This window comes from Hetaerina americana, unplaced genomic scaffold (genome assembly GCF_022747635.1).
Source record: "Hetaerina americana unplaced genomic scaffold, ioHetAmer1.1.p SCAF_1, whole genome shotgun sequence".
NCBI lineage: Eukaryota > Metazoa > Arthropoda > Insecta > Odonata > Calopterygidae > Hetaerina > Hetaerina americana.
The window spans coordinates 1,785,374-1,798,922 of NW_027286069.1; the positions used below are offsets into that span (position 1 = coordinate 1,785,374).

General features: G+C 38.3%; 1 protein-coding gene across 9 annotated transcripts in view; it reads right to left on the reverse strand.

The window, feature by feature from the left end:
* LOC139687446 (neuronal acetylcholine receptor subunit alpha-7-like) overlaps window positions 1–13,549 on the reverse strand; it is a 72,774-nt gene that overhangs the window by 40,980 nt on the left and 18,245 nt on the right. For all 9 annotated transcript variants that reach the window (XM_071584665.1, XM_071584632.1, XM_071584615.1 and 6 more), the window contains exon 2: window positions 4,786–4,925. In XM_071584665.1, coding sequence (XP_071440766.1) covers window positions 4,786–4,925 — 140 coding nt within the window. The remainder of the gene's footprint in view (window positions 1–4,785; window positions 4,926–13,549) is intronic.

The window sequence follows — 13,549 nt, forward strand, 5'->3', positions numbered from 1 at the left end:
GTTGCATATCATTAATTCCGAAGCTTAAAGTGACTTGTTTGTTTGGTTTTTAATAATTTATGGCTTTTAATCGACAACGAAATGTTTACATGCATATTATCAGGACAAGGTACCATTAATTTTATGATAATTTTACATTTTTTTTACCTACATCTGTAGTCTTATTGTTGTTTTTCCCGTTAGTGGAAACATTAATTTCACGATATTTCCCTGGGACACATCGCATTTCTATGAATAAACAAAATATATGAATCAATTAATAATTTTGGCTGAAAAATGTGAATCGTTTGGGCCAATGCACTTCCATGCGCAATTAAGCCAATTTGGCTTGACAGCGTTCAGTATAAGGTGGACGTGTGATTCTAGCGAGTTATATTGAGGACTATTCTGCATTAGTATTGGTATAAATCGGGTTTTGTGAATAATAATAATAATATGTGTAGGTGATATTAGTGTGTTCCTTTATTTATTTCTCTCTGTTTTATTAACAGTAAAATAAATAGCTGAATATTTATATGATTATATATGTTCTGCTGTATTTGATAATTATCAAATGGGTGTAGAAAATATCTCTAGCTATGGAATATTAATGACTAAATCTCTTGGATGCCTCGGCTATAAAATTTTGATGAAATGTCAGATCTGAAAGTTAATTTGAAAACTAAGGAAGCACCTATGGGTAAAGATGATTTTAGAGTACAAACTTAATGGAAAAATGTCTTTAGGATATGTTAGTATATTCTGTGAGTATGAAATCTAGAACTTCACTCCTAAAGATGGAACTCATAACTTTCACTTCTGGTTTATTTAAGCTTTCTCTGCATTTTTAAATCTTAAAAATACATACTGTGTTATGCACGTAATGTCTGTCGTAGGCGCAGTCTAAGAAACTTGAGCCGTGTAATCGACTTGATAATAAACTTTAGAGCTACTCGTATATATTAATACGAAGGCGATGTATTTTAAGTTGTTTATCAGTTAGAAATATGAGGGATGCTGCCGTTATTCATATAGATTTCCGATCTTTCAGAGGTCAGTTAGATGTTTAGATGAAAATGAAGTGCATGATAATAAAGAAAACAGCATTTTTGAAATTTTAATTAGGATAATTTTAAAGGTGTTACAGGAGAGGTTAATAATTGTTTTTGGTGATCGCCATTATTAAAAATGAATTCCAGGATTCATAGTAGGAACTCGAGAATAAGTTGGAGGATGATAATTGAAAATTCGAAAAGTCAAGCCATCGCAGTAACTCAGCAGATACACGTTAATTAATAAGTAAAACCTTGCCTATGTCTGTGAAGATATTATATTGGAAAGAACAAGAACGTGAATTTTTAATGCCACAAAAATATTGTGGTATCGACTGTGGAGTACCAAATTCGATGTACCACACTAGGCACTCTTTCCACGTGATTGACATATATTTCGGATGGTGATTGTATTATCACGGTCCATTGAATGAGCCAGGCTTGCCCCTTCGCGTTTCGATTGTCATCTCTCATCCTCCGTCGAGATTCACGGCTAGGAAAGATTATACTTAAGCATAAAAGAGCGGAAGTTCAAAAATATAAGGAAAGGGAGTATTAATTTTCAAAATAAATTAGTTTCTTCACATTTGATCGCATATTCTACTATCGATTCAGATTTTATGAAAAAAATCAAATTATACAGGAAATAATATTGGTTTTACTGCTTGGTCGTTCAAAATCAAAATTAATGTTTCATTTGAGGCCCTTGAAGTCGATATGGGTAAAATTTTAATACGCGTAAATGGAATTAGCATTTTATTTGACAGAATAATTTATGGAAAATAAGAAAAAATATCAACACTAATTGAGATGAAAGGATAATTTCTAGAAGAAAGAAGAGAATACACATATTATGGAATTGAAGATGGACGGAAAGAAGGCAAAGAAAAATGAAATATGTGAAGAAATGATGGAGTCTCAGATAACGTTTTTAGAAGAGTTTGATGGAGGGTGAGAGTAATTGTGAAAACACTGATGGAAATATAGTACATTTGACACTAGTGATTAGAAGTTTCTTGATCAAATTTTGACGGTCATTTCTTTGAGAATTATTCAAAGGAATGCAGTTTAATAATTGATGTACATTCATTGTGTAGTGTGTGATTTAATTCAATGATGTTTGATCTATGATACATGTCTTTTAACCTTTCAGTGTACGCATTTAAGCTAAAGTTTGTTGAGAATTTTAAAATGTCTATGTTGATTTTTACCATTTTCAGTTTAAAATTTGTATGTCTGCAATATATTATTTAAATTTACCTTAATTACTGTCTTTTTATGCTTCTTGTCTCTCAATCCTGTCAAACAGAAACAATGTATTGTTGTTTAGAAGAAAATGAAACAGAGAGAGCATAAAGTGCACAAATTAAAATATTATATTTGTATGCAATCCATATATATATAATATAAAATTAAAGTAATGCAACAAATTAGATGGCTGAATCTTATATCCTATTCCTTTCATTTCTCTAATAGTTTATAATACCTACCTTTACGAAAACATTTCAAGAGATCTTGCATTATTATTCCAGTGAGTAATTTAAAATGACAGAAAAATCAGTATGACACATTTCTAGAAATTAAAAATGTGTGTCTGTCGATTTAAAAAATATAAAAATATTTCACCCTTGTCGAAATCAATGGCTGTCAGCATGTCAGCTACTTTTTAACATCTTTCGTGCGCCATGGGTGTATGCCTTAACGTCATTGTTTTAATTCAAACAAGAAATAACAAAAATAGAGATCATACTGCTGATACGGAAACGGAGTGAGTGCTCGCGAATTAGGCATGACTCTTTCAGCACAAATAGTGTACCTCTTTTTTGCTGTATTTTTTCAGGGATATTTAAATGGAATACGTCATCAAGCCAGGGTTTCAACGGCTATTTCATATGAGACAGCCGTTCATATTTCCCAGATACTCGTTGAAATTCACTCTCCCGATTGAAAAAAAATCCATTACTTTCCATTAATTCATTGATTTTCATTCTTATGGATCTTTGCTCTTTGTTGGAATTAAAACCTGATCTTTCACAGCTTATAATTAATTCATCAATGGCACAATAATCGTCAGAACTTATTGATAATTTTTTTTCTTTCTAAATACCTTGCCTAACACTTAAATCTTATAGTTACATATTCTGTCTTCCATTCATTATGAAATATCAAAGTAACATTACGTAAACTAAATATACATAAATGGCAGCAAAATATGTACATCCTGTCTCCATGAAGCTGATTTTTTGTCTTTATTATAGTATTCCGCCTCAAAATAATAAGCACATGAACCATTACCATCGATTATAATTTTTTTCAATAGCTTAGCTGTGTATTTTCCTATTGCACTTTCATTCGGGTCTTCAAGGCATTTACTTCCTTATGTATCAAATGCATTCACTGACCCTCATCTCCTTTGCATCATACAATATTTTCTTTGCGTATTGAGTTTAAAAAACACAGTGAAACAGGAAATGTGTAAAGCGCAAAAGCAGTGATTCCACTGAATTATTTTTGAAACAGCCATCTGTCATGTGTGTGTTCAAAAATTTTTCACTTTTTATCATGTCCATGCTTTAACGTAAGTTCTTATGCGAACTCCTAATTTCGCTGTTTCATTGCATATTATTGATAATAAAAGACATTGATGCATTGATTTAGAATGTTTACAAGGTGCACACCTTCAATTATTTTGAAGGATATATATATATATTTTATTATCAATAATATGCAATGAAACAGCGAAATTAGGATATATATATATATATATATATATATATATATATATATATATATATATATATCCTTCAAAATAATTGAAGGTGTGCACCTTGTAAAGGATATATATATATATATATTTTATTATCAATAATATGCAATGAAACAGCGAAATTAGGATATATATATATATATATATATATATATATATATATATAAATATATATATATATATCCTTCAAAATAATTGAAGGTGTGCACCTTGTAAACATTCTAAATCAATGCATCAATGTCTTTTATTATCAATAATATGCAATGAAACAGCGAAATTAGGAGTTCGCATAAGAACTTACGTTATATATATATATATATATATATATATATATATATATATATATATATATATGATATCCTTAAAAATACATTTGCATGGATATCGTAGCTGTTTATCACTGTTCATCTTTTTCTCAAATTTAATTTAACGCCACTGAAGGAGACAGGGTTTGCTGTCTTAACATTTACCCTCTTTTTTGTATGAATACTGAAACATTGAAAAAAAATTCAATGCCAATTATGCAACATACATTGTGCATAGAAATGCAATTTTTCATGAGCATAGCACCAGTATATGTTGCTAATTTATATCCCGTGGAAATGAAAATCATAGGCATGAGAAAGATATTATTTCAAATTTGACATTTGTGACAGGGCAGGAGTTCTACTCGGAGAAATTCCTTTATCGTTCGACTCAGGGCGTAGGTAGCTCAAGCTCACTTCGACAAATTCTTTTTTCGCGAGGCCCTTCCCTCGTCTACCTCCCCTTTTTCCCCCTCCCTCCATTCCCCTCCCCTCCCCCCGCCCCCAGAGCCCAGAGCATCTCGCGCTGCGCCGAGCCATAAAGGGATTCTCTCCGAGGCGGTCCAGTCCCCTGGACCGGAACACCTTGTTGATATGCAGTTATTGTGTTTACATTGGAAAGACGAGGCGGGCGCCTCGCAATTATCAGTCGGCCCGCCGAATCGCGGCCTGCCATACTCACCACATCTATTATTTGCTGGAGGGTGAGGCCGAACTTGACCTCCAGCGGTTCCGACTCGTTCGACACTGGCCGTTCAAGTGTGTTGTACGTGGAGAGGAGGTAGTTGAGCAGCCTTTTCTCGTGTGGGCCCTGGATCGATCCTGTTTGCGTCGAGGGAGATAGAGAGGGAAGACAGAAGAAAAGCGGGTATGAGAGAGAGGGACGGATCAATCGATGGCATTTTATAACTGGGTTTGAGCGCCCGAAGGGAGGCTGGTGTGCGGGAGCAGGGGTGGGGGATGGAGGGATTTGGGAGGGAGGGGCAGTGATGAGCGACGGGTGAGGAAGAGGGGAGGGAGGGCGATGGCAGGGGGGGGGCTAGAATGGGAAGAGGAGGAGGCTGCGATGCGTTTACGGTGCTGACCTAAATCTGTTGGCGCATCGATAAGATGCCAATGGGCGGAACAACACCTCACCGCAAGGGCATTATCTAGTTTGCTCATCCTTTGCTATTCGGCTGAAATCTCGGAATGGGAAGGCGGCTTTCCATTGTGCGAGTAAATACGCTTGACGGGACGTTCGCGTTAATTCCATGTTTTGGGTCGTGCTCTCTCGGATGATCGTGGCGTGCTCTAGGCAGGGTTTGTATTTCATGTGGCTTGCGTCGCGGGTCGGGACTGTCACGGGGAGAACTCGGGAGTGGAAATGTGAAAGTATGTCATTTCCACCTAGTTATTTGGAATTTGCTCTGCGTTGGCGGTGGGAGAGATTATTTTCCCTGGCGCCCATCGTTGGACAATCGTTTCCTATGGCGACGGTTATTTTATTCTGCGAAAAGACGAGTGAGTCAGTCTGAGTTAAAAACAATGATTTCGGAGCGCTCTCCTCTTGATAAGAACGTCCATTAATTTTAAACTGATTTATTTTCGTATAAGATTTATAATCGGATTTATTTCAGTTTCAGGGGTTTGAGAGACAGTTTCATGTCAGGTGTAAAATTTGATGTCTTTCGCCGGAGAAGGGAAATGTTTGGAAAGTCTCATAAAGTAAGATTGTAAGAAAGCAATTAATTACGACTCTCTATCGCAAAAGTGATGTTCAGGCATATTTTGTCGGTGCGTTCTATCTTTCACCTCAAAGTTGGCTATGCTCACCTAAGTTATTCATTATCGGGCGCTTTTTTGTCCTCATGTAAGAGGAAAGTTAACAGGAACTCATTTCTAATCCCTGAGGTGAAAGATTTAAGTTATAAGCCCCGATTAGATTTCAACAAAAAAAACTTGAGGACTAACGTGCTGGTAGTATCGTGATTTATGGGCGATATTTTTGGTTAACAGTTAATTTTATGCGAAGTGGCATACTTGTCCTCCTTAGATCTCTCCTTTTTCCCTTCGGTTGACATTTTGGGAAGCATTCTCCAGGGCTAATTCCCCCATGCCCAATACAATCCGATTCCCTAGGTCCCTTAATCCTAAATTCTGGTCCAGGAGAATGTATACCATAATGCTGCAATGATCGTTAGTTTTTTCATGATTGTATTGGGCTTTGCCAGAATCATGAAATAACTGAGGACCATCTGAAAGGACTGTTAACGTATGTATGTACAAGTATACAGTTATCGTATCGTGATGTGTCTGACGATGTTAATGAGGTTTTTGTTCTCGCATTTAATCTCGCAAATATAGTCACTAAGAGCATTATGGGTAGTGTTCTCGCGATTCTCTCGGTAAGCCTAGTTGCACATGCTCGCAAAATAACATAATATTCTACTTTCGGATTCTCGGAGTAATTTCTATACAGCTTGTATCATTTTAATCTCCGGTAATTATCTTTCTTTCGATCTCCATTCCCAATATTACGGCCCGTCCTTAGAATTTAGGAATCCTAGGCGTCGGAGGTTAGCCATTTGGACGCTAAGGTATTATTGTGAGATAATTGCCTGCCCTCCCGGGATTTTGGATTGAATTGATTTAATATTTTGATTACAATTTTTATATAGACATTCGTACGAATACATATTACGTAATCATAACGACATAATGATATGATTGAATACATTAGCACAGTGATATTTCATTTGAACTGAAGATGAACCATCGTTGGTACTAAATTTGTCCTCATAAAATATGTTTACAAACCGACGACACGACATAAACCTTCAGCATTTGTCAGTTCGTCCCTTAAATTTCTTTGCCTTCGGTATGATTGACAAGCAGATGGATGGTGCTATATTACAGTAGAATGGGCAATCGACTTAGAAAACAATAGGAATTAAAGGCTGTAATTTGTTAAAATTTCCACTAATAACCTGTCAGTTTGATGTCATTAAAAAAACACGAATTATATTTAACGGATAGGTAAACATTATCAATTTTTTCGGTCCCACTTAACTCATTATTCCGTCATAGATCTGGAATTGAATTCTGACATTGAATTGCTACTAGTAAGAGCTAAGAATAGACTAGTAAGGTTATGAAGAGTCGAAAGAAGTGTTCTTGTGAAGTTCTTTATGTTGGTTGATTTTACCTTGCACACTACTACTTTCTTGCCAAATTTCTAGTCCATATTTTAGTGGAAAGGAACTCGTCATGTCATAAAAAATGTAAAAACTCTTGTAAAGGCAATTTATCCCATATTTCATGAAAGGATTTATGACGTGGACGACTAGGTTTGTATGTAAAGGGCGTACTTTGCAAAATCCTATAAATTAACATCCGTGATTGGCCGGGTATCTTCTATGTTCTTAAAGTAGTCATTTCGGTGGACACCTTAGAAATAATATAAGTGGACAATTATATTCCTAATCAAATTCCTAATGTATTCATTGTGTTCATCCTTGAATTATTGAATATGACACAAGGTTTGATTGGAGTGAGTGATACTGATGAATTTTTGCGCCAAGGTGATCCCCAGTATAATTTTTGCTTATTATTTCTGATTATATTCATGAAACAGTAACATCTTCTGTAGAATTTCAGGCCTGTAAGACTTAAAACTGCGTTAGGATTGGCAGTTATTAATGTTAATCTGAACGCAAGTCATGGTATATTTTTGATTATGGTTATATATTTGGTTGTTGCTTTGAATTTGGAGACTCGTGCAAGATTAATTGAAGGCTAAATGCAACTCTATCGGCTAATACTCATAGTAAAATCTCAGTTAAGCCGATAGATAATTTAAAAATAGCAAATCTACAAATTGAAAAGCAGGGTGTCATAATAAACAGAACCCAAGTATTAGAATACTTCTATATTTATGGTAGGTAAAAATCATGGCATTTAGGTATTCTTTTCGATCCTCATGGATCAAAAAACAGTATAAAACTTACACTTTTTCACACAAAGTCAATTGAGAAATACATTTAATTGTCCGGGGGTTTTAGCCATTGAGCTGGTTGCTAAAAGGGGATTGTTGTGCGCATTTCATAGCATTAGCCAGAAGTTTGAAACCAGAAGGATATAAATTGGCATCAATTGCACATTAAAGACATTTTTAAGACAAAGAAGAAGTTGAGATTTTTGCTGTAGCATTTCTATCTGGAATAGAATTTTAAAAAAGCCTAATAAAATATCAAGAAGAATTTTGAATGGTATTCCCTAGAAACGGTTCAAGAATGCCTAGAGAGACAAGTATTACTAGGAATTACATCCTATTTAGGCCATCAAATCATGAAGACTTAAATTTTAATCAATAAAAAATAATTATCTATATAATTGAGATGTTGAGCTGTTCATTGATCAAAATCTTAGCTTAATTTCGAAATATGCATCTCAAATTGGTAGATAGCAGAGTTGAATCAGTTAGTTGAAAAAAATCAAAATTGTTATAGTTTTAACAATCTTAAATAATTTTTGAAAAACTAAAAAGTAGCATAATGAAAATAGTCTATTTATAGTTGTGTGGATTTGAAATTTCAAGCTGTACTGCGCGCAGATTACACTTAAATGAGTGACTGCAGTCCTTTGAAACAAAATTCTCTCGTTATTGTTACTTCAGAAATAGAGGCAGACTGGAAAAGTGAAAGGGAAATAAAAGTTGGAATATGGAATGGTCAAAGTGCTTGGGTGAAATAGTGAGTGGAAAGCAATACTGTACGAGGCATGGCTATCGAGGGAACGTGATAGAAAAAGAAAAGAATCTTTCGGAATTTGGATTCAGTGGAAGATGTTGAATATCACGAGGTCGGACAGGAAAAGAAACGAAGATGTTCTGAGGAGAATCGGGGAAGTGAGAAGCTTGATTGATACCATCTTAATGAGGAGGAAGGACTGGCTTGGAACCGTTCTGAGAAAGGACTTTTTAATAAGTGATGTCTTGAAATCAGCGGTGGAGGGAGGTGTGAGGTGGGAAAGGAGGAGATATAAGTTTGTGGAAGTTTAAAAGGGGAATTACTACGTGAATATCAGGAGAAGGACAGGGGAGAAGGAACTATGGCTGAGCAATTGGGGTCTACCGAGCAGATTAATTATGATGATAAAATTACTGGAAGGCATTGCATAAAACTCAAAGGCAGGACGGTTAACATTTGGAAAACAATATTATGCAATTGCTTGAGGCTGTTTGACTAATTTTGTCTTGAATATGCATCGTCATTTTAAAATTATCATACACTGTCTGATTAAAAAATATAATTGCGGGAATTGGCATTACGCTTACAAAGAATAATGTGTGTAGTTCATAAATATGATCACATGAAAACGTGCAGAACAGACGAGGTAAGAATATTAATGAGGCCGATGTCTTGTAGCTGCAAATTAATTTCATATGCATAGCTATTTACCTGATGTTGTTGAGACGATGGTTTTAGTATTATAATAGAAGACGAGTGCCATGAAATTCATTTGATATTTAGTTATGTTTCAATATCATCTGCAAACAATAAAAAAAGGCAAATTGAATCTCAAAAGGGCTATAATACGTATTTGCTCACATAACTACTCTTATATCATATTTTGACGCAACTTCTATTGCTACAGGAGGCACATATCCGAATTCGTTTGTAGAAATGTTGAATCATCTGACTTGTTTGACTATGCCGAGACGAAGTGTTGGATTAATCTAGACTACAATTGAAATTATATGAACATTGGCCGTGGCAATACACTCTTGGTTAGATATACGAGTATTGCGTATTTTGAAACAAAAGTTTTCAAATCACTGACAGTAATTGAAGAATTGATATTCCCGACATAATTGGACGTAATGAGGCTTAGTTTTAGATAATAGAATTGAAAAACATAAATACCAATTGGCATTTTTAGAATGAGATCAGCCATCCATTTCGTTCGAAGTAAATTCATCTTTCTACCTTTCCAGTCGGTAGTGCCTTAAAAGACTATAGTGTAAAAAAATATGCCTGAACGATTTAAGGGATGAATATATGTGTGAATGGAAGTAAAAAAAAGTGTTCCGAAAAATGGTGACTACATTGCTTCAGCAGAGCCGACTGAAGCATGCACTGCGGTAGCACCAGAAGGTAAGGAGTGCACATTTGGTGTAAACATAAATAGGAGCTGCTGCCTCCTCACATCGTTGTTCATTCACTAAATAAAATATAGTATATATCCAGGTGAACCAATGAAGTGTGGGAACAGGTGCAGGCATTTAGGTTTTTCCTAAAGACATTGCCAGAGATCTTGTGATAAATCAACCTGCTAAGGAAATTTGTGTACCTTTTATACTGCTTAACCAGTGATCTTGTTTAGCAATTAAAGAGGGCAGATAATTCAGGGGATTAGTTGTTTTAAGTATCTAATCAAGTGCCACCAGGTGAGAAAATCTCTCATGATCGAATGAAACCGTATTTATTACTTTGAGATTAATTATTGCCAGGGAGGAAATTTACCAAGTATCTACCTAATTGCTTCCCAAATTTGGAAATGGTAATTGCTCTGTCTTTTCCAGGAAATAACTCTAGCAAATGGTACAACGGCAAAACAATGATAAGTTATCTGAGCGTTAACCGGTGCGGTTGTTTAAATGGCTAATGTCCCCGAGATATTAGGGAATGTTTCCTGCTTTTGAACACAGATGACGCTTCTCGAGCAACCATGCCATCAATCTCTGTGATTTTTCGGCCACCAGATTAATTTTGGGAATATAATGATGGAGGAAAATTTCAGGTTATGGAATTTCAAAGCCAATTAAGGACATTAATACGGCCTTCCTTCATATCAATAAGTGTTGTCATATTATGGCCTAATTTCAATGTCAGGCGCCATGGAGTCTAGTTCCAGGCGAAGTCAACTCTAAATATTGGACCGATTAGGAAGAGAGATTAGACTACAGATATTTTTTATCGGACTGATATTGCAATTACAATTTAATACCAGACCACCCTCCACTCCGCAGACACCTATTTCATTCGCTTCAACCTAGTTCCTGTGGCGTGTGTTCTCAATAAAAATACATTGACCCTTATTAACGTTGCAGCGCGTCATAATTTTTGACGGGAAGTTGGGTGTGAGGAACACCCCAAGATTTAACTAATTATTCCTAACACATTTTACTTAGTGGCTATTGTGATTGTTTTTGAATTCTAGAGTTTTTTAGATACGAGTAAATTTTATTTGCTTGGTGCTTGAGGCATTTTTAATTGTAACTGAGAAAGTACTAAAATTGAAAGGACCGATACAATTCAGTTTCTTCGGTTATTTCTACAAAATGACCGACTGCAATTCGGAATTTCATATCACTGGAGCTTTTGGAGGTGAACTAAAAATTATGTGAGGACAAGATCCATAAGAAACTTGAGAGAAATGAAATAAATATGGAGATTTGAGAGATAGTTGATACTTTGTATGGAACTCCATCTGTAAAGCACGAAGAAAGAATCAAAGGCTTTGTGTTTCCACAACAGGAAAGAATTTATTATATTTAACTAGTTTCACAACTCTGTATGATGATACCGCTACTCTGTATGATCGCCAGATGATGCTACAATTTGGCGAAACAAGTCGAATTAATAAGTTTTTCCTCTGGAAACGAAAAGTCTTTGATTCTTTCTTCGTAAATATTTAGATCCTGGATTCTACAGTCTCTTGTAAATATTTCTCGTAATAATTTCAATTTCTTGTAAAAAATATAAATCTCTTGTAAATAAATATTTCTCGATTTCTTCTCCTACCCCAATTTCCGCCGGAGCCACGAACCGCCCGAAATCTTCCCGTTGTGCGTGCTCGATTCTTTTTCGTTCGTTCCCTCCTTGGGCGAAACAAATGCACGTGGCGTCGCGCGACCTGTGGCAATGGTCAGTGCGAGAACAAAGGACGAATTGGCACGCGAGGGTTTATTTTTAGAGACGCCTGCGAGCGGGACGGGCCATTTGGAAGGCCTTGCCCCGAGTCCGAAGGGACGCACGCACGGCGCCGTGCCTCCGCGGCCTTCCTTTCGGGCAATTTGAAGTGAGGCGAGGGGCGGGGGCAGAGAGGAGGTGGGGGAGAGTGCCTAAACAGTCGCTTCCGCGTCGAATCGATCCCGGACCTCGCTTGGCATCGTCGCTCTGAACCGTCGCTTCGTGAATCTCCTCCGACCCCTCCCCTCGCTATTGATGGAACAATTAGGATTCCTCTCCTGAAGAATGTGGGCAACACCGGCGCTATTACCACCAGAGAGATATTGAAGTTTGGCGGGGGAGGGGGGGAATCGGGGATGGAGGCGGTGGGTTATGAGCGCATCCATGCGGACGGCATGAGAGAGGGAGAGAGGATGAGAGGAGGGGGAGAGGGAAGAAAGAGATGCGGAACCACTCCTTCCTTGCATGCCCCCTACCTGGGTCTATTTTCCGACTCGTTGTCGATACTTACTTCCTTCAGGGCTTTATGGTGCGTTCGGAGACACGTCAAAAGGGTGGGTGGGTGGGTTTTGGGTCCCATTTCGGAGTTCGCAGCAAGTGGAGCGAATGGATTTCGAGCGGAAGGACCGCGGAATAACAGCCGAGATTGGCCGCGTTAAGTTCGCCCTCGACGTCCTCCCCACTCCCCCGTTTATCGACAAGGGGCGACGGAATGGCGGCAGGGTGGGGGCCGGAGAGGGGAAGGGAAGGGAAGGTAGGTAGAGAGGGGGGGTAGAATTTGAGAGGGGGTTTTATTCCATATTAAATTTGGGAGAGATTTGAATCTGGGGAAAATTGTTGGGGTTGGCTTTTATGGCATGCCTTCCCCGCGAGTCGGAGCGAGAGAGAGAGGGTTTTTTTTACGACGACGCCTTCCGCAGGTGGGGGCGGGAGATCGATGTGGGGGCGCTCGTCGTCGCCACCTCGGCCTGCCCTTGTTTGTCTTCGATGATGCCTCTTCGGATCGCTCCCCCACTCTCTCCCCCCCAACACCAGAGTAAATCCCGGCCGCGACCCCCCCCCCCTCTCTTAGGCACCGCCGCCGTTTATGCACTTGCCGCGGGGCGGCCTCCATCTCCCTCTCGCACCTCCGCCCCCCTCGCGACACCCCCCTCCACTCCCTGTCGACCCCACGGCCACCCATCGCACACCTGTTTACGCCCCCGAAACACAAATGTTCCTCGCTCACCGGCACGCCATCGTCGACTCCTCCCTGGACACGCCACTCGCCGCGCCCCCTGCCCCTTCCTGCCTGCCCCCTCGCCCCCTCCCACCCCCTCCACCCCCTCCCGCGTGCGTGCCCCGGCGAAATGGACGGACTCCATCTGCTCGCTCCTCCTCGCCTGTTGCATCGCTTGCCACTTCGGAAGCAATGCCCCTGGGCCATTAAGCGAATGCCGACCGACTTCGTGGATGACATTTTACGTACATGACATGACGTGAGTTCAGCTG